The sequence below is a fragment of the Populus alba genome, chromosome 10, assembly GCF_005239225.2.
Source record: "Populus alba chromosome 10, ASM523922v2, whole genome shotgun sequence".
Taxonomy (NCBI): Eukaryota; Viridiplantae; Streptophyta; class Magnoliopsida; order Malpighiales; family Salicaceae; genus Populus; species Populus alba.
The window spans coordinates 8878636-8898781 of record NC_133293.1 but is presented as its reverse complement, the minus strand read 5'-3'; the positions used below and the strand labels follow the sequence as shown (position 1 = coordinate 8898781).

The window sequence follows — 20146 nt, the reverse complement described above, 5'->3', positions numbered from 1 at the left end:
TTGGCATAAAATGACGTCTTTTTATTTCATAAATTACAAAGTTTAGATGAGAAACATGAACGAGAATCAAGTGGGAATTTTTGGTATTTTAATGATCAAATTGAAATTTGGTGTATAAATTGGACCGAAAAAGAGGTTACCCTAAATATAAAAAGCTACATTATCCCTTATGCTTGCATTGATAAAGAAAGAGTTACTTGAGAAAGAACAAATAGCTTTCTACTCCACCTACTTTTTGAGGACGGATGTAATAGATCACGGCTTGAATTTTTAAAATCATATGGTAACAAATCAAATGTGGGATACCCAAATAGAATATTAATTTGTAGTTTATAGTAGAATAACTTGGTGTTTGTTCAGTATAATTTTTCTTGGTATATTAATATTAAAAATAAATTTTTAAAAATAAAAAAAATATTTTAATATATTTTTTAATTAAAAAATATTCTAAAAATAATCTACATTGCAGCTGGGTTTTTGTGTCATGGGCCTTGGGACCAAATCAATATAGATAGGAAGAAGAAGAAGAAGCAAATTTCTTAACAATGAAGTTGAAGGCGGTTTTGGGTCCACCATCCACGCGCTCTCTAGCCCACACCATAAAATTAGAGGACACGTCGGCTTAGTTTAGTTCCATTCAATTCCTCACCTATATTTTAAATTTCCCATCAATTGATTTCCTAATTCTTCTTTCTTAAGCCAAAAAAAAAAAGTGGGTTTTAATTTTGTTAGTATTTGATATATTTAATTAGTTAACATTTTGTGTCGGAAAGATATTTGCGATGCCAGTTTGAAGAGAGACACAAATATATAAAAGTGGGTGTGCGATTAAACATTAGGGTTTGGATTTTGCAATGCCAATATTTCAATTAATTTCCTATTTTTCTGAAGATTTTGGTTGGTGCATGGATTGCAATGTGCTCCATGGGAGAGGAGAAGGAGAAGGCAATAAAACTGGCCGTTGAAGCCATGGAAAAGATCAATGGAAGGATAATACGGCAAGAAGAGTCCATGGAAAGAGCTTTTCAAGCTAAAATGCATGTTCAAGAAGGAGACAAATGCAAAAGGAAGATCAATAAATATAAGGGAGCCAGTAGTAGCAGCAAAAGAATTGGAAACTTTCCTCCTTGCCAACACTATAAGAAAACAAATCACTTATAGAAATATTGTTGGTGGAGACATGATATTAAATGCAAAAAGTGTAATCAATTGAGACACATGGAGAAGATTTGCAAAAGCAAAACTAACCTACAAGAGGGTGAAACTCAAGTTACAGATCAACAATAGGAGGAGCAGTTGTTTGTGGTCACTTGTTTTGCTAGCAAACATGCAAGTGATTGCTGGCTTATAGATAGTGGTTGCACAAATCACATGACAAATGATGAAAATCTATTCAAGCAACTTGACAAATCAAGTGTTTTTAAAGTCAGAATTGGAAACGATGAATATATTCCTGTTAAAGGAAAAGGAACTGTTGCTATTGAAGGAAATTCAGGTATAAAACTCATTTCAAATGTTCTTTTTACCCCTGAAATTGATCAAAATCTATTGAGTGTTGGTCAGCTTCTTGAAAAAGGATACTTGGTTGTGTTCAAAGACAAACATTACTCAATTTTTGATCCTGCTGGATTAGAAATATTCACTATAAAGATGAAAGGAAAAAGTGTTTCACTAGACTGAATGGAAGAGGAGTCAACTACTTTTCTAAGCACAACAAATCAGTTAGAATTGTGGCACAAGAGGCTGGGGCATTTTAATCAAGCAACATTGATGTAGATGTAGAAAAAGAAGATGGTGCAGGGATGCCAAAGCTGGAAGAAGAAATCACAGTCTGTTCTTTTTGTCAATATAGAAAACAGAATAGACTTCCATTTCCTCTTAACAAGGCCTGGAGAGCAATGAAAAAGCTTCAACTTATTCATACTGATGTTGCTGGACCTCTGAAAACAATATCACTAAATGAAAACAGGTATTATATTGCTTTCATTGACAATTATACAAGAATGTGTTGGGTTTATTTCCTAAAGTTTAAGACTGAGGTAGCAAGTGTTTTTATGAAGTTTAAAAACTGGATTGAAATCAAGGTGGTCATAGAATTCAGGTTGTAAGATCTAATGATGACACCGAATACACATCAAACAAGTTTGCCAAGTTTTTTCATGATGCAGGGATTGAACATCAATATACTACAGCTTACACTCCTCAGCAAAATGGTGTAAGGTGTTTGTTATTTGAAAAAGATTTACCTAAAAAGTTTTGGGCAGAGGCTGTGAGCACTGCTATTTTCTTGTTGAATAGGCTGCCAACAAGAGCATTACAAAACAAGACTCCATATAAAGCTTGGTATGGTTATAAACCTTCACTCCAGAATTTAAAGATTATTGGTTGCTTATACTTCACCTATGTTCCTCAGGTAAGAAGAGATAAACTTGATAAAAAGGCTGGAGTTGGCATCTTTATTGGTTATAGCAGTGTTACGAAAAGCTATGGAGTTTTTCAACCTCAAACAGAAAAGGTGATAATTAGTAGAGACATCAAATTCATTGAAACCGAAAAGTGGAACTTCAAAGATGTAGGAAAAAGTGTAGGTCAGGAGATTGTGCAGGATATTGATGACATTGATGAAGCACCAGTCAGAGGAACTAAATTGCTTACAGACATTTATCAAAGCTGCAATGTAGCTATATTAGAATCTGCAGAATTTAAAGAAGCAAAGAATGATCCAAAATGGATTAATGCAATGAAATAAGATCTGAGGATGATTGAGAAGAATCAAACATGGGAATTGGTGGACATGCCGAAACACAAAAAGCCTATTGGAGTAAAATGAGTTTACAGAACAACGTTGAATGCTGATGGCACCATCAACAAACACAAAGCCAGATTGGTGGTTAAAGGTTATGCACAGATTTTTGGTGTAGACTTTTCAGATACCTTTGCACCATTTGCACGCCTAGACATTATAAGAATGCTACTAGCAGTTGCAGCTCAAAAAGATTGGAAAATATTTCAACTTGATGTGAAGTTTGCATTCTTGAATGGTTATCTGCAGGAGGAAATTTTCGTGGAATAGCCAAAGGGATTTGTTGTAGGAGGTGAAGAAGAAAAGGTTTACTTATTGAAGAAAGCTTTATATGGATTGAAACAGGCTCCAAGAGCCTGGTATAGTAGGATTGATGAGCATTTACTCAAACTTGACTTTAAGAAAAGTTTGAGTGAATCAACCTTATACATTAAAAATTCAAACTCTGATTACATTGTTGTTTCACTTTATGTGGATGATCTTTTTGTTACAGGAAACAATCCAAGCATGATAAACAAATTCAAAGCAAAAATGATGAATGTCTTTGAAATGACAGACCTCGGTGAAATGTCTTATTTTCTTGGTATGGAAGTGCAACAAAACCAGCGTGGAATCTTTATTTTTTAATAGAAATATGCCAAAGAGATTTTGAAGAAATTCAAAATGGAAGAATGCAAATCAATGCCTACGCCTATGAACATGAAAGAAAAATTCTATAAAGAAGATGGAGCTGATAAAGTAGATGTAGCAACTTACAGAAGCTTGATTGGATTTCTGATGTACCTCACAGCTACAAGACCTGATATCATGCATGTTGTAAGCTTGTTATCCAGGTTCATGCATTGTGCAAGTGAAGTTCACTTCAAGGCTATGAAAAGAGTTATAAGATATATCAAAGGTACACTAAGCTATGGCATTCAGTTTAGTTGTTTTGAAAATTTTGAACTTCAAGGATATGCAGACAATGATTGGACTGGCAGTTGTGATAACATGAAGAGCACCTCTGGATATTGTTTTAGTTTTGGATCAGGAATTTTCTCCTGGTATTCCAAAAAACAAGAGATTATTGCTCAATTAACGGCAGAAGCAAAGTATGTTGCAGCTACTGCAGCTACAAATCAAGTTTTATGGCTTAGAAAAATCTTAGCGGATTTGAACATAAAGTAGAAGAAAGCTATTAAAGTCAATGTTGATAATCAGGCTACAATTGCAATATCCAACAATCCAATCTTTCATGGCAAAACAAAGCATTTCAAGCTCAAGTATTATTTTCTAAGAGAAGTTTAGAAAAATGAAGAATTACAACTCATTTATTGCAAGACAGAAGACCAACTTGCTGATATGTTAACCAAGTCATTGTCAAAAACAAGGTTTAAAACATTGAGGAACAAGATAGGTGTCTATAGCAAAAAATGCAAGGAGAAGTGTTGACAGTTGCTTATTTTGTTGCTGAAGAAAAGGTCTTCGATGCTGAGAAGATCCAGTCAAGATTAGCTCCAATTTGTTAGGATATTAGTTGCAAATAAAGCTGTTTAAGAACAACTATTTTTCTATTTTTATCTTGTCATTATTTTTCTGAAGTTTGTTATCAAAACTCTTCTATAAAAGAGTTATTACATCAATAAAGAATATATGCTTGTAGTCACAATGACAACAATTTTTATTGTTAGTCTATTTTCTTTGATTCTTTTGTATCTCTATATTGTCTAACAACTTCAAATTTTTCCTATCAGAATAGATTTAGAGCTAAATTATATTATGCAATACAAGTTGAATAAAGGGGCAACCTCACTTTAGTCCCTAACTTGTTACCCATTTCTCAATTAGATCCCAGCCTATTCTCTAATCAAATTTATCCTTTTAGAAATCCTCAATCAAGTTCTTCTGTTCTTAGAGTTATTGTAAGAAAAATGGCATAAAATGACGTCTTTTTATTTCATAAATTACAAAGTTTAGATGAGAAAGATGAAGGAGAATCAATTGAGAATTTCTTGTATTTTAATGATCAAATTAATATAAAATTAGACCTAATTGAAAATTGGTGTATAAATTGGGGACCAATAAGAGGTTACCCTAAATATAAAATGTTAATCTATCCCTAATCCATGCATTGATAAGGAAAGAGTTACTTGAGAAAGAAACAATAGCTTTCTTCTCAAACTATTTTTTGAGCAGGGATGTTAATACATCATGGCTTGAATTCCTATTATTCGTTGTGTAAAAAGAAAAGATAAAATATAGAAGGATAATTAAAATTTTGTTTTAGTATTGAGAATGATTCCTAAAATCCTTTGGTAAGGAAGCAAATGTGGGATATCCAAATAGAATATTAACTTATAGTTTTACACTAGAAAAACTTGGTGCTTGTTTAGTGTAATTTTCCTTAATATATTAATATTAAAAATAAATTTTAAAAAATATCTTAATATATTTTCAATAAAAAAATATTTTAAAAAACCATGCGCCGCTTTGTATTTTGTTTTTTTGTTGGAGATTGAATAGTCAAATTAAGAAAAAAAGAAGAAGATGAAGCAATTTCCTTGAAAATGAAATTTGGTACCCAGGCGCTATCTAGCCCCCGGAATAAGATTAAATTAGAGGATGCGCAGCTTGGTTTAGTTCCATTCAACTCCTCGCCTCTAATTTTAATTTTCATATCAATTGACTTTCCATATTCTTCTTTCTTAAGCAAAAAAAAATATGGATATTCGATTGTCCAGGAAAATTATAGTCGTAGCTTTCCCGGAGAGTACCGCTCCGATTTACCTCTAAATAATACGAGAAGAGAAGAGAAGGCAATCCAGGAACGAAGGAATCCTTCATTTTTGTTTGTTTGTGATACAAAAAAGAATGGGGCAACAGCAATCAAATCACGAGTTGCTGTATCATCAAGTGAAAAACAGCAACATAGAAGGAATCAAAAAACTTTGCAGGGAAGGCGCTCGCCTGGAGGTTCCGATTATTCCAACTTTTTTATCTTTTTGCCTTTTATTATTTTTTTAAATAAAAAACAAAATAAAATCTAATTGGTTTTGTTCTGCAGTGGGTTGATAAAGAAGGAAAGACACCACTGATATTGGCGTGTTTGAATCCTCAACTTTTTGACGTGGCTAAAACTTTGATTGAGCTCGGTGCTAATGTTAATGCCTATCGCCCTGGTATCCCTTTCTTTACTAATTTAAATGTTCATTTGCTTTCTTAATTTTTCAATTAAGAGAAATCAGCTCGTTCTTAATTAGTTTAGTACTCCACCACATAACAAAACCGGTTCATTTTCGAATATATTACGGTAAAGAATTCTTTTTTTTTTTCAAGGAATTGCCTCTGCCCACGGATTCTTGATTAACGTGTTAATTCTGTCTATGAGTATAATTATTTTTATTTTTTTTATCGAGCTGTAGGTCGAAAGGGGGGGAATCCCTTGCATCATGCGGCAAAAAAAGGTCTTGAAAATACTGTCAAGTTACTTCTTTCACATGGAGGTGAGACTAGATTGGTTGTAGTTATTTTTTATTTAAAATTTATTAAAATAATTATTTTGTGTATATATATATTGTGGAGTGTCAGCGATAGTTTAACAAGTGTTTGTTTCTTTTTAATTTTCAGCAAATGCATTAATGACGAATGATGATTGCCAGACTCCTCTAGAAGTTGCCAGGGCAAAAGGGTACGGCAATGTTGTCCGGGCAATTGAGGTATGCTTAACAGTTACTTCATGCTGTGATGTTGTAACCACTTTGTAACCGGGCAACGCGGGAAAATAATTTCTGTTATTTACCATGTAAAAAAGATTTTTTCCCCTAATTCTTTGCAGAGTCATATTTGCATATTCTCTGGTTGGTTGCGGGAGTTTTATGGACCTGGATTTCTAGAAGTATTGGCACCTCGGTTGGTTTCAAGAAAGATGTGGGTATCATTTTTATTTGTTGTTTTAAGTTTCGGAATATGCCATCTGGACAGAAAGAAGATGAGAATATAGTTGTAGTTATATTTTAAAATATTTTTTATTTAAAAATATATTAAAATAATTTTTTTTATTTTTTAAAAATAATTTTTGATATCAACATATTAAAATGATTTAAAAATATTAAAAAATATATTAATTTAAAACAAAGAATAAAATAAAAAAAATTCAAGTTTTTTAAAAAATATTTTTGAAAAAAAAAAACAAACAAAACCATAGTTTGAAATGGCTTGTTTCATTTAACATTTGCTATACAGCTAAATAATGTTCTCAAAGAGCACTGGATTTGTTATGCCTAATAGTGTCACGGCTTGTGCAGATGGGCTGTTGTTTTACCTACTGGTTCCCATAATCCTGGAATGCCTTGCAAGTTCGAGCTTGCCATTTATTCTGGTTTGCAGGTACGCCAAGTACAATTTTCTAATTTGCAAGAAATTGGATTCCAGATTCACATTCATTGTTAAAATTTTATAACGATGCAGGCTTTTGTTTTTGTGCTGCCTTTGAGAGTTATTTTTTGGTTCTAGGCTCTGCTGTAATGATACTTGTATTTGTCTTTAAGCTTTTGGGATTCTTGTCCGCCACATTCCTGCTTTGCATCGGGGGTTTATCTTTATTCCTGTTTATACTTTTTATAAATAATAAAATTTAAAAAAAAAATTTAAATTTTTTTTATTTTATATTAAAAAGATACTATGTTAGTATAATATTATCCTTTTTAAGTTGAATTATGTAAACCAAAAAAATATTTTTATCTCATATTAAAAAAAACATAATTTTTTTTTTATGAACATAAAGTATATATATTAAAGAATTTCAAATCTTATATTAAAAAAATAAAATATTATTATAGTATTTATACAATGAACTTTGAAAAAAATTAATAACTAACTAAAAAAAAAGGATCTCAATTGGGTTTTGCCGAGTCAACCAAGCTTTTGTTCATCCTGATTTTTTTCCTCACTCGGACCGGTCCAGTATGGGTTTTAACAAAAACACACTTTTATTATAAAATTTATCTGGTTCTGGATTCATAATGGTTGTAGCTATACCTGTTAACTTTCACCGTTTGGAAGTGAGGTTGTACCTGCGTTTTGTCTAAATTTGAATTTTTTTTTTTTTTTGCTAAAATTGAGTTCGGTTTGTACTTTTTGAATCGTTTTGATGTGCTGATGTCAAAAATGATTTTTAAAAAATAAAAAAACATCATTGGCATGTATTGACATGTATTTCAGCATGAAAAGCTATTTGAAAAGCAACCGCTGCCAAACTACCAAACACGCTAGAATGTGATGAGAAACCATAAAAGTTGTTTGGCTAGGTCATTCCACAGGTGGAAATAGAAGCTCAGGTTGAGACTCAAAATAATGGAATATATCCCTCTAAAAACCCCGTGTGAGTGCCACTACATGTGAGGGAGACACAAGGTTACCGTTCCTAGCTAGGTTGAAGTCTACCTCATCCCACCTAGCACAGTGGCTTGAATCAAAGATATTTTATTAAGTTATCCAAGCACCTACAGCACTGCTACAAGCTGCTTTGGTGGCTAAAAGTAAATGGTGCTATTTTGCTCCTTCTAGCTGTTTTCATGGTGTTGAAATAGTCTTCAAAGATGTCAATATATACTTCATGGCATTCAGAAATGAGAACATCGCAGCGTGAGAGGTGGTGATGTGTCTAGCTACTGCTTCCACATCCAAGCATGCTTTGCATCAATTACCACTTGAACATTTTTGGAGCTAGAATTTTACAGAATAGGTTGCGTTTTGGAACTTCTCACTGTGTGCTGCATGTTAAAACAAAGCAAACTTTGTTCATGAAGTTGCATGAAATGGGACTGACGACTCACTTTCAACGGTCTCTTCCTTTGATGATAGATGTTATCATGGTTTTATATCTTAGTTTCGTTGTCCTTATTCCTTGTTTGAATTTGTATTCCAAGTAGTGTTTGCAGATGTAAGATGGTGTATTCCTCTGTTTTAAAGTGCCATATTTTCTTCTCTTTTAAGTTATGACTTTCTGGTTCTTGGTAATTTTCTTACATATTAATGGATGACCAGGGTGCTAAACCACGCACGATAATTGCATTGTGGAAAGCAAATCTGGAAGAACCGAAGTTTCACCACTCCGATCCTACTGTGATGATTGCTGACAACTCCACTAGTAAATTTTTTTGTCCCGTTGCTGGTCCTGTTTTTCCCTTTTGTTTCTCTGTTTTCTCAAGTATCCCTTCCCCTGGCTCTCTCTCTCTCTCTCTCTCTCTCTCTTTTGTGTTCGTTCTCGGCTCTTGTGTCTTTCTCTCTGTGTGTGTTTTCAGCCCCCCTTCTCTCTGCGAGGCCGTTCTCAGGCTTTTAAAGCCAGAGAAAGTCGTGTGTTCATCCCTTCAGAAAGAAATGAGACACGTTTCGTGAGGGATCGTGGGCATCTAGGTCAATGATCTACTGGCTGTGTTTCCTGTTGATCTGGTCTTCCAAATAAAAAAATGATAAACAGTGTGCGTTGAAAATGACATCGATTTCACCCAAAATGACTATTTTTAATTTGACCCCTAAACTTCTGTCATTAAACAATTAAGTTTCTGATTTCATTAATTAAACAATTCCAAGTTCAATTAAATCCCCAAACTTACAATTCTTCCAATGTTTGACATAATTGATCCCCAAATTTATAATTCAATCCTTATTAGTCCATCTCAACCCAATCTTTAATTCATTCATTTTTTTATATTTTATATATTGTTTTTGGTTATTACAATTTGTATTGATTATTTTCAACTTAAACCTGATATGTTTTGTTTTCAGAAACACGCATTAAACTCGCACCTGCAAATGAAAGAGACAAGCAACAGCTTCGGTGGTTTTGTGATGCATGCAAAGGAATACCACAGGTTCGATTCACACTTGTATACAGTTCTTCTTCTTTGGTCATAAAGCAATTCACAACTTGTATATGCTACAAGTAGATGGGACAATTTTTCAGTTGAAGTATTTGAATGTGCATTTTTCCTTTCCTTTCATTGAAACCATGATTAATTGTTTCATATTTAAAATTCTAGCAGTTGATTTGCTTCCTTTAAAAAATGTTTTTTACTTAAATATGCAGAAAAGGATCCTAATGTCACAAGTGTATCTGTTTGGTTGTGATCTGTTACAGTCCAGATTCTGATCAGCTTTTCAAGAGTGTTGCATACCTTCAAATTGAAATTCCCTTGTTGTTTACATATCTATGTATAGAGTGGGAAATTTTAATGTAAAAACTTGAATGGTCAACAAGAGCTAATATCATTTAGTCAAAGACTTTGATCATTACAAGAGGACTTGTGACATGAATGCCTATAATGTTACAGGTAATGCATCCTCCAGAATTTCTGTCCAGATCTCAGAATCTGGCTGTTCGAGCAACTGCTCCACCATCGGATGAAGATCCAGAGATAGCAAAGGCAGTAAATGCCCCCATTCAGTCTGCCATGGCAGAGCAACCTATTTTTGATACCCACTCTAGCACTGGAGCAAGTTCATCCTCTAGCTGGAATTTCCCTGTTAATGCTGGCGGCCAAGATGCTACGGATGTGCCAGCAGCACCTCCTCCAAAAACAACTAGCAGCGGATGGGCACCTTATGAAGGTGTGTCTAGTGGCAGCTCAACTCAGCAAACCAAGATCTTGAATAGCAGCGTTGCTGATGTCCAGACAGCAACTGATGCCCAAGATTCAGTCCCATCAGCTCCACCCATTGTAGATGAGCTTATAGAAGATTGTCCCATTCACTATCCATCAATTGATTCCAGCCCCCTTGATATTTCTTCCCTGCCCATTGAGAATTTACCAGAAAACACGGGTGAAAAGAAAGAAGATGGAGGTTCAGCATCATGTGTAATATGTTTAGATGCTCCAGTTGAGGGAGCTTGCATTCCATGTGGCCACATGGTTGGATGCATGTCTTGTTTGAAGGAAATCAAAGCCAAGGAATGGGGTTGCCCTGTGTGTCGTGCCACAATTAACCAGGTTGTAAGGCTCTATGCTGTTTGATTCTTGCTGAAGAATGAAGCTATAAATGGTAAGTATTTTCTGGGCACCATAGACAATTATGTTCTCTTTCCTATAGAACAACATAGAACCTTAACTTTCTTGTCTGAATTATTGAACAAGTATACCTTAGTGTTAATTTTTGTATTGATTTTATATGTTGGGACTCAAAATAAAATGTAATTTTAAAATATTTTAATAGCTACCACAGTATTAAATACTTGTTTGCACAGCTGCTCGCGTGTTGTTTGTGCATGCACCCATCCAACATAGCCTGCAAGTTTTCGTGCCTTAACTTGCATGTCAATTTGTGATAGGCCTACTTTGTTTTCCTAACTGGATGATGTGATGTTATCGATTTGATGGTTGCAAATGTGAGGTTAAAAGGAGCGTGTTAACAAATATTTAAAAAAATATATATATATATATATATATATATATATTAAAGTAATATATTTTTTATTTTTAAAATTTTATTTTTGATATTAATACATTAAAATAATTTAAAAAATCAAATTTTTTAATAGTATAATCATATCGTAAAATCAAATAAGATTAAGACTAGAAAAACTCTCCAAATCACACCAAAAACGAGTGTAAGACTAGAAAAAAATACATCTAAAAGAAAATATACCCAAAAGGAGGCTCTGTGGTAAGGCCTCCAAAGAGAAACGAAAACTAAATAAAATACTAGAAAAAATGATTAAAAGAAAGATGAGAGGGCAAGGCGAGGAGACCCTACTTGATAGCTTCGAGCAATAAAATGATTGTACAGAAAACTTGTGTAGAGGAAAAGAGTGACTAGAGAAAAAGAAAAGAGACGGCTAGGATTAATTCTACAATGAATCGCGCAAGTAACTGTCATTCAATGTTAAAGTGGTGCGTATTCTAGATCAACTATATGTAATATTTGTTAAATTCAATTTGCTAGGTTGATTAATTTAGAATATCTAAAACTTATTTTAGGAGTTTCAAGTTAAATCATAAGAATATTCACCTGATAAAATTTAAATAATTAACTAAATTTTTAGTGATTAGATTAACTTAATCAAGTCTATTTGAGTCTGCTGTAAAACAAATGTTAATTTAGGTTAATATAGTAATTTACAAATTCATTTAATTTCACTATCATCGATGGAATACATCCATCGGTATATTTTAAGAAGGAATTTTTTTTACGTGCAATTTTTATCTGTAAAATTATTGGCAATTGTTTTTTTTACCAACCGACTTGGTGATGAAATTAGATAATACCGACGAAAGAAAAGTCAACGGATATTTTTTGTTGGTAAAAAAATTGTTGACGAACTCTGAATCATAAACCGATGAAATATTTTTGTCGATAAAACTGTGAAATGTTGTAGTGTATGTTTACATGTAAAAAAGTTTTTTTTATATAGTCACTTGAAAAATTATGCTAAAAACTATTATAAAAAAATCGAAATAAATCCGATGCATGTCTCTATGGCGACTTGCTTTTCTTAATGAAAGGGAAATAAATAAATAAAAATTACTTGGAGTCAAATTTTTTTCAATTTCATAAATTTGTTGTGAACGCCTGTATATTTAATTGGGTTTATGGATACATTTCGTATTGTATCAAAGCTGGTTTTGAAATGCTGCATAGGCATAAAAAAAAAAAAAGAAAAGGGAGAGTAATTGAGTTTTAATATTAGTTGAATAATTCAATTCAATATTGAAAAATAAAATTAAAAAAAATCTATTAAAAAAATATTAAAAAATAACTCGAATCAACTAAAATTAATCTGTTAAACCTGTGATCTAAGTTATGAGGTAGGGATAACCTTAAAAAAAACAAGCCGAAACAAATCATAAAATCTAATTCTTTATTAATTCAATGTTGAAGAATGATATTAAAAAAAAATAATAAAAATAATAATAAAAAAATTCAAATCAATCAATTTAACTATTTAAATTCGTGTCGAGCCTAAAATAAGTTCATAAAAAAATTAGCAAGCTCAAATCTCTAATAAATCTAATAAAAAATAAATAGTATAGGAAAGCACATTAAATTCACCTTCTCTTTCAAGTTTTTTTTTTTTTTCCTAATTAGCCAAGTAACTCTGCCCGCTCACCAATCCTTCATTTCAATGTCTTCTAACAAGATTAAAAGCAGATCTTACAGTTAAAGTAGTAATTTGACAATCTTAGTACAAAAACATGGAATGATGCCGATGATTAGGAGATTGGTTAGCATAGAATCCAATATATTCCATTGGTTTCTTTAGAAAAAGAGAAAGAAACGACGGATACGGATTTTTGTTTTGTTTAATTGCAAGTTACTGAAATTGATTCCGAAATCCAACTCCACGAAGCACGCAGGATGTTTTCGGTCTTCTCCTAAATGACGTCCACATCCATTTAATACAAGTTGAATAAAGGGACAACTTCACTTTAGTCCCTAACTTGTTACCCATTTCTCAATTAGATCCCAGCCTATCCTCTAATCAAATTTATCCTTTTAGAAATCCTCAATCAAGTTCTTGTGTTATTAGAGTTATTGTGAGAAAAATAGCATAAAATTACGTCTTTTTATTTCATAAATTACAAAGTCTAGGATGAGAAACATGAAGGAGAATCAGTTGAGAATTTCTAGTATTTTAATGATCAAATTGATATAAAATTAGGTTGATGACCTAATTGAAATTTGGTGTATAAATTAAGGACCAATAAAAGGTTACCCTAAATATAAAACGCTACATTATCCCCATAATGCTTGCATTGATAAGGAAAGAGTTACTTGAGAAAGAACAATAGCTTTCTTTTCAAACTACTTTTTGAGGAGCGATGTAATAGATTACTGCTTTAATTTCTAAAATCATGTGATAATAAATCAAATGTGGGATGCCCAAATAGAATATTAATTTATAGTTTATAGTAGAATAACTTGGTGTTTGTTTAGTATAATTTTTCATGGTGTATTAATATTAAAAATAAATTTTAAAAAATAAAAAAATATATTTTAATATATTTTTAAATTAAAAAATATTCTAAAAATAATCTACATTGCAGCTGGGTTTTTGTTTCATGGGCCTTGGGCCCAAATCAATATAGATAAGAAGAAGAAGAAGCAAATTCCATAACAATGAAGTTGAAGGCGGTTTCGGGTCCACCATCCACGCGCTCTCTAGCCCACACCATAAAATTAGAGGACACGTCAGCTTAGTTTAGTTCCGTTCAACTCCTCACCTATATTTTAAATTTCCCATCAATTGATTTCCAATTTCTTCTTTCTTAAGCAAAAAAAAAAAATATATATATATATATATATATATATATCGATATTCGATTTTCCAGGAAAATTATAGTCGTAGCTTTCCCGGAAAGTACCGCTCCGATTTACCTCTAAATAATACAAGAAGAGAAGAGAAGGCAATTCAGGAAGGAAGGAATCCTTCATTTTTGTTTGTTTGTGATACAAAAAAGAATGGGGCAACAGCAATCAAAGGACGAGTTGCTGTATCAGCAAGTGAATTGCAGCAATATAGAAGGAATCAAAAATCTTTGCAGAGAAGGCGCTCGCCTCGAGGTTCCGATTATTCCAACTTTTTTTATCTTTCGCCTTTTTATTATTTTTTAATAAAAAAACAAAATTAAATCTAATTGGTTTTGTTGTGCAGTGGATTGATAAAGAAGGGAAAACACCACTGATACTGGCGTGTATGAATCCTCAACTTTTTAATGTGGCTAAAACTTTGATCGAGCTCGGTGCTAATGTTAATGCCTATCGCCCCGGTATCCCTTTCTTTACTAATTTAAATATTCATTTGCTTTCTTAATTTTTCAATAAGAGAAATCAGTTCGTTCTTAATTTGTTTAGTACTCCACAATATAAAAAAACAGGTTCATTTTCGAATATATTACAGAAAAGGATTTTATTTTATTTTTAAGGAATTACCTCTGCCCACGGATTCTTGATCAACGTGTTAATTCTGTTTATGAGTATTGTTTTTTTTAATTGAGCTGTAGGTCGTAATGGGGGGACTCCCTTGCATCATGCGGCAAAAAGAGGTCTTGAAAATACTGTCAAGTTACTTCTTTCACATGGAGGTGAGGTGCACTGTCGTTTATTGCCGTCAATTTGGAAACTTCATTTGCTTGCAGCTGTCTGGTTTTTTTTTTTTGAGTGTCAGCGGTAGGTTAATAAGTGTTTGTTTCTTTTCAATTTTCAGCAAATGCATTAATGATGAATGATGATTGTCAAACTCCTCTAGAAGTTGCTAGGGCAAAAGGGTACGGCAATGTTGTCCGGGCAATTGAGGTATGCTTAACAGTTCATGCTGTGATGTTGTAACTACTTTGTAACTGGGCAACGTCGGAAAATAATTTCTGTTATTTACCATGTAAAAAAGATTTTTTCCCCTAATTCTCTGCAGAGTCATATTTGCCTATTCTCTGGTTGGTTGCGGGAGTTTTATGGACCTGGATTTCTAGAAGTATTGGCACCTCGGTTGGTTTCAAGAAACATGTGGGTATCAATTCCCTGTGTTCTCGCATTGATGGGGTTTTATTTGTTGTTTTTTGCTACTCCATTTTAAGTTATGGAATATGTCATCTAGACAGTTTGAAATGGATTGTTTCATGTAACATTTGCTATACAGCTAATTGTTCTCAAAAAGCACTGGATTTGTTATGCCTAATAGTGTCATGGCATGTGCAGATGGGTTGTTGTTTTACCTACTGGTTCCCGTAGTCCTAGAATGCCTTACAAGTTGGAGCTTGCCATTTATTCTAGATTGCAGGTATGACAAGTAAAATTTTCTAATTTGCAAGAAATTGGATACCAGATTCACATTCATTGTTAAAAGTTTACAATGATGGAGGCTTTTGTTTTTGTGCTGCCATTGAGGTTTTTTTTTGTTCTAGGCTCTGCTGTAATGATACTTGTATTTGTCTTTAAGCTTCTGGAATTCTTGTTTGGCACATCCTGGTTTGCATCAGTGGTTTATCTTTATTCCTGTTTATACACATTGGTTGGCTTTATAGCGGTTTTATGGGTTTTACCAAAAACACACTTTTATTATAAAATTTATCTGGTTTTGGATTCGTAGTGGCTATAGCTATACCTGTTAACCTTCCATGTATTTAATCGATAGAATGTGGTGAGAAACAATAAATGTTGTTTGTCTAGCTCATTCCACAGGTGGAAATAGAAGCTCAGGTTGAGACTCAAACTAATGGAATACATCCCTCTAAAAACCCTGTGTGAATGCCTCTACATGTGAGTGAGACACAAGGTTATCGTTCCTAGGTTGAAGCCTACCTCATCCCACCTAGCACAGTGGCTTGAATCAAAGATATTTTATTAAGTTATCCAAGCATCTACAGTACTGCTACAAGCTTTGGTGGTTAAAAATGCTGCTATTTTGTTCCTTATAGCTGTTTTCATGGTGTTGAAATAGTCTTCAAAGATTTCAATACTTCATGGCATTCAGAAATGAGAGTATTGCAGCATGAGAGGTGGTGATGTGTTTAGCTACTGCTTCCACATCCAAGCATGCTTTGCATCAATTACCACTTGAACATTTTGGTGCTAGAATTTTTAAGAATAGGTTGGGTTTTGAAACCTCTCACTGTGTACTGCATGTTAAAACAAAGCAAACTTTGTTTATGAAGTTGCATGAAATGGGACTGATGACTCGCTTTCAACGGTCTTTTCCTTTGATGATAGTATGTTATCATGGTTTTATATCTTAGTTTTGTTGTCCTTTTTCCTTTTTTGAATTTGTATTCCAAGTAGTGTTTGCAAATGCAAGATGCTGTATTCCTATGTTTTAAAGTGCTATATTTTCTTCTCTTTTAAGTTATGACTTTCTGGTTTTTGGTAATTTTCTTACATATTAATGGATGACCAGGATGCTCAACCACAAACCATAATTGCATTGTGGAAAGCGAATCTGGAAGAACCAAAGTTTCACCACTCTGATCCTACCGTGATGATTGTTGACAACTCCACTAGTAATTTCTCAATGATGATAACTATTCGCGAATCTTTTATTGACCTTTGTTGAAGTTGATATCATGTTGGTTTCCTAGTCCCTACATTTATATTGGATTTTTTATGTCCATGCATAATCTCAAGAGGCAGGAAGCGGAGACAAGTGAGGTGTAGGCCTCAGACTGTTAGGCATAAGTAAGTATGATAAATAATCCTGGCAACATAAGGAACTAGATATCTTTCAAACTACTCTGGATATAGTGTACCTCGCCATGCTCCTGCCTCCAACGTGAATTAGACATACCAGATAGCTAGCAAAAAAAAGTTTTTTGATGATTCACCACATCAAAAGTAACTTGCTTTTGGTTAAGATTTAAGTAATATATATATATATATATATATATATATATATATATATATATATATATATATAATTTGTATTGATTATTTTAAACTTAAACCTGATATGTTTTGTTTTCAGAAACACGCATTAAACTCGCACCTGCAAAAGAAAGAGACAAGCAGCAGCTTCAGTGGTTTTGTGATGCATGCAAAGGAATACCACAGGTTCGATTCACACTTGTATACAGTTCTTCTTCTTTGGTCATAGAGCAATTGACAACTTGTATGCTACAAGTAGATGAGACAATTTTTCAGCTGAAGTATTTAAATGTGCATTTTTCCTTTCCTTTCATTGAAACCATGATAACTTTTGAGGAGTCTTTTTTTTATAACGCTATAATTTCTAATGCTATCCAGACTCCAGCATAACTAATGTTAGATGCTATAGCCAAATGAGAAGCCTCCTTGAGAATAGGGTTGTTCTGATCCAGTAGATCCATTTAGAAGAGGACATGAAAACCTCCCCTTATGGACAATTCTGAGCCTTCTAAAATGGCAGGAATGTCATGCTGTTGCATGGGATTTTGTTGGCTTTAATCAGTTATTTTTGGGTTATTATTGGTTTTCATGTCACCTTGGGTCAAATTGAAAACTCATATTGAAGAACAATACATTGGTTTCAGGTTGGGAGAAACCAAAGCTTAAATGTCTTAAATAAATTCTAACTGCTCTCTCGTTGACATATATGTGTATATTATGTACTGGACTACTTCCCTTGAGGCTCATAGTCCCCCTTCAAGAGTTTATGAGCCCTCACTAAACTCCTTTGAAATGAACACTAGTCATTATGCTTTCCTTTAGACAGTTATGAGCCACTTGCTGCTGTATAAGTGGTAGCTCATGCTCAAACTCCCCTGAAATGCACACTAGTCACTATGCTACGGTTATTGCTGAAGAAATGCATTTATTTCTGATTGGTGCTACACTGCTTTAATAGGCAGAAATACTCTGATCGTAATGCATAGGGACTGCTGATTGAGGTTCCTCTTGCACCTGATTAATTGTTTCATATTTAAAATTCTAACAGTTGATTTGCTTCCTTTAAAAAATGTTTTTTACTTAAATATGCAGAAAAGGATCCTAATGTCACAAGTGTATCTGTTTGGTTGTGATCTGTTACAGTCTAAATTCTGATCAGCATTTCAAGAGTGTTGCATACCTTCCAATTGAAATTCCCTTGTTGTTTACATATCTATGTATAGAGTGGGAAATTTTAATGAAAAAACTTGCATGGTCAACAAGAGCTAATATCATTTAGTCAAAGACTTTGTTCATTACAAGAGGACTTGTGACATGAATGCCTATGATGTTACAGGTAATGCATCCTCCAGAATTTCTGTCCAAATCTCAGAATCTGGCTGTTCAAGCAACTGCTCCACCATCTGATGAAGATCCAGAGATAGCAATGGCAGTAAATGCCTCCATTCAGTCTGCCATGGCAGAGCAACCTATTTTTGATACCCACTCTAGCACTGGAGCAAGTTCATCCTCTAGCTGGAATTGCCCTGTTAATGCTGGCGGTCAAGGTGCTACGGATGTGCCAGCAGCACCTCCTCCAAAAACAACTAGCAGCGGATGGGCACCTTATGAAGGTGTGTCTAGTGGCAGCTCAACTCAGCAAACCAAGATCTTGAATAGCAGCGTTGCTGATGTCCAGACAGCAACTGATGCCCAAAATTCAGTCCCATCAGCTCCACCCATTGTAGATGAGCTTATAGAAGATGGTCCCATTCACTATCCATCAATTGATTCCAGCCCCCTTGATATTTCTTCCCTGCCCCTTGAGAATTTACCAGAAAACACGGGTGAAAAGAAAGAAGATGGAGGTTCATCATCATGTGTAATATGTTTAGATGCTCCAGTTGAGGGAGCTTGCATTCCATGTGGCCACATGGTTGGATGCATGTCTTGTTTGAAGGAAATCAAAGCCAAGAAATGGGGTTGCCCTGTGTGTCGTGCCACAATTAACCAGGTTGTGAGGCTCTATGCTGTTTGATTCTTGCTGAAGAATGAAGCTATAAATGGTAAGTATTTTCTGGGCACCTTAGACAATTATGTTCTCTTTCCTATAGAACAAAATATAACCTTAACTGTTTGTTTTTCTGAATTATTGAACAAGTATACCTTAGTGTTTATGCTTTCAGTAGCATCACTGAAATCCCCTACAGTTTTTTGGGAGTCTAGTGATTTACTGTGAGACTACATGGGAGTCTATTGATCTCCGCATAAATTTTAATGGAGGATCCTGATGAGAGTAAAATTTACTAGAAACAAAAATGCTAAATTGCTGGCAACCGTTTCTGCAGGTGAGTTTGGCAGCGCAAGAGAGTTGACAACTTGAGTTGCTGCAGTTGGGCACCTTCTTGGAACATTTTACTCGCTTACTTGTGATTAGTAAGACCATGTATGGGTTCTTTAAGGGTATATACCTTATGTGAGCCTTTTGTGTATAATTTCTTTGTATACATAAGATTCCACTGTGCTTGTATATGAAGTCATATATGAACTGCGTAAAAGGGATTCAAAGCTTTTGCAATTTTCAAGGTAATCATTTATGAACTAATTCTGTACACAGACACTTCCTCCGTATTGAGCTTTCCCTGTGAAAGTTCTTACAAGGCTTTGACTGGATTCTGTGGAAGATCTTTTTCCCCATTGAAGTTTTTAGGCAAATTACTCCATCAAAGGCATCTTATTTCCATTTTTTATTGTTGAAATAACCATTTTATATTATATTAACTTTTAAAAACCTCAAAAATATCAGCCTGGGATTGGTGTTTAGAGCACGATAGGCTTCGTGGCCAGGCTATGTTTTTATCAAATTTTGATTTTTTAAAAAAATTATATTTTTATATTGATTTTATATGTTAGGACTAAAAATAATTTTTGTAAGAAAAATGTAATTTTAAAAATATTTTAATAGCGACCACAGTATTAAATACTTCTTTGCACAGCTGCTCGCGTGTTGTTTGTGCATGCACCATCCAACATAGC

The 20146-nt window shown here is 33.7% G+C and overlaps 2 protein-coding genes across 3 annotated transcripts; both read left to right on the top strand.

Moving 5' to 3' along the window:
• The first annotated feature begins 5417 nt into the window (after positions 1–5417).
• Positions 5418–19715, top strand: LOC118048852 (putative E3 ubiquitin-protein ligase XBAT35). The gene is made up of 10 exons (XM_035058681.2): positions 5418–5755; positions 5847–5961; positions 6205–6285; positions 6410–6498; positions 6618–6709; positions 7087–7168; positions 8828–8930; positions 9569–9654; positions 10114–10822; positions 19459–19715. Exons 1-9 carry the CDS (start codon positions 5654–5656, stop codon positions 10792–10794), a joined length of 1431 nt encoding a protein of 476 aa, XP_034914572.1. The 5' UTR covers positions 5418–5653; the 3' UTR covers positions 10795–10822; positions 19459–19715.
• On the top strand, positions 14029–19715 carry LOC118048851 (putative E3 ubiquitin-protein ligase XBAT35). 2 transcript variants are annotated; one of them, XM_035058680.2, is made up of 10 exons: positions 14029–14341; positions 14433–14547; positions 14782–14862; positions 14985–15073; positions 15189–15280; positions 15473–15554; positions 16668–16770; positions 17232–17317; positions 18468–19176; positions 19459–19715. In XM_035058680.2, exons 1-9 carry the CDS (start codon positions 14240–14242, stop codon positions 19146–19148), a joined length of 1431 nt encoding a protein of 476 aa, XP_034914571.1. In that variant the 5' UTR covers positions 14029–14239; the 3' UTR covers positions 19149–19176; positions 19459–19715. The 2 variants fall into 2 exon arrangements, with proteins under 2 accessions (XP_034914571.1, XP_073268090.1); XM_073411989.1 differs by having other exon boundaries at positions 19394–19715.
• Positions 19716–20146: the final 431 nt, after the last annotated feature.

What these genes read in the sequence shown, in the direction of transcription:
- LOC118048852 (XM_035058681.2), top strand. Translation starts at nt 5,654, where the DNA reads ATGGGGCAACAGCAATCAAATCACGAGTTGCTGTATCATCAAGTGAAA. An exon ending in GTTACTTCTTTCACATGGAG is followed by an intron (nt 6,286 to 6,409) that starts GTGAGACTAGAT and finishes TTTAATTTTCAG; the next exon opens with CAAATGCATTAATGACGAAT. An exon ending in CGGTTGGTTTCAAGAAAGAT is followed by an intron (nt 6,710 to 7,086) that starts GTGGGTATCATT and finishes CGGCTTGTGCAG; the next exon opens with ATGGGCTGTTGTTTTACCTA.
- LOC118048851 (XM_035058680.2), top strand. Translation starts at nt 14,240, where the DNA reads ATGGGGCAACAGCAATCAAAGGACGAGTTGCTGTATCAGCAAGTGAAT. An exon ending in GAGAAGGCGCTCGCCTCGAG is followed by an intron (nt 14,342 to 14,432) that starts GTTCCGATTATT and finishes TTTGTTGTGCAG; the next exon opens with TGGATTGATAAAGAAGGGAA. An exon ending in CATGCAAAGGAATACCACAG is followed by an intron (nt 17,318 to 18,467) that starts GTTCGATTCACA and finishes ATGATGTTACAG; the next exon opens with GTAATGCATCCTCCAGAATT.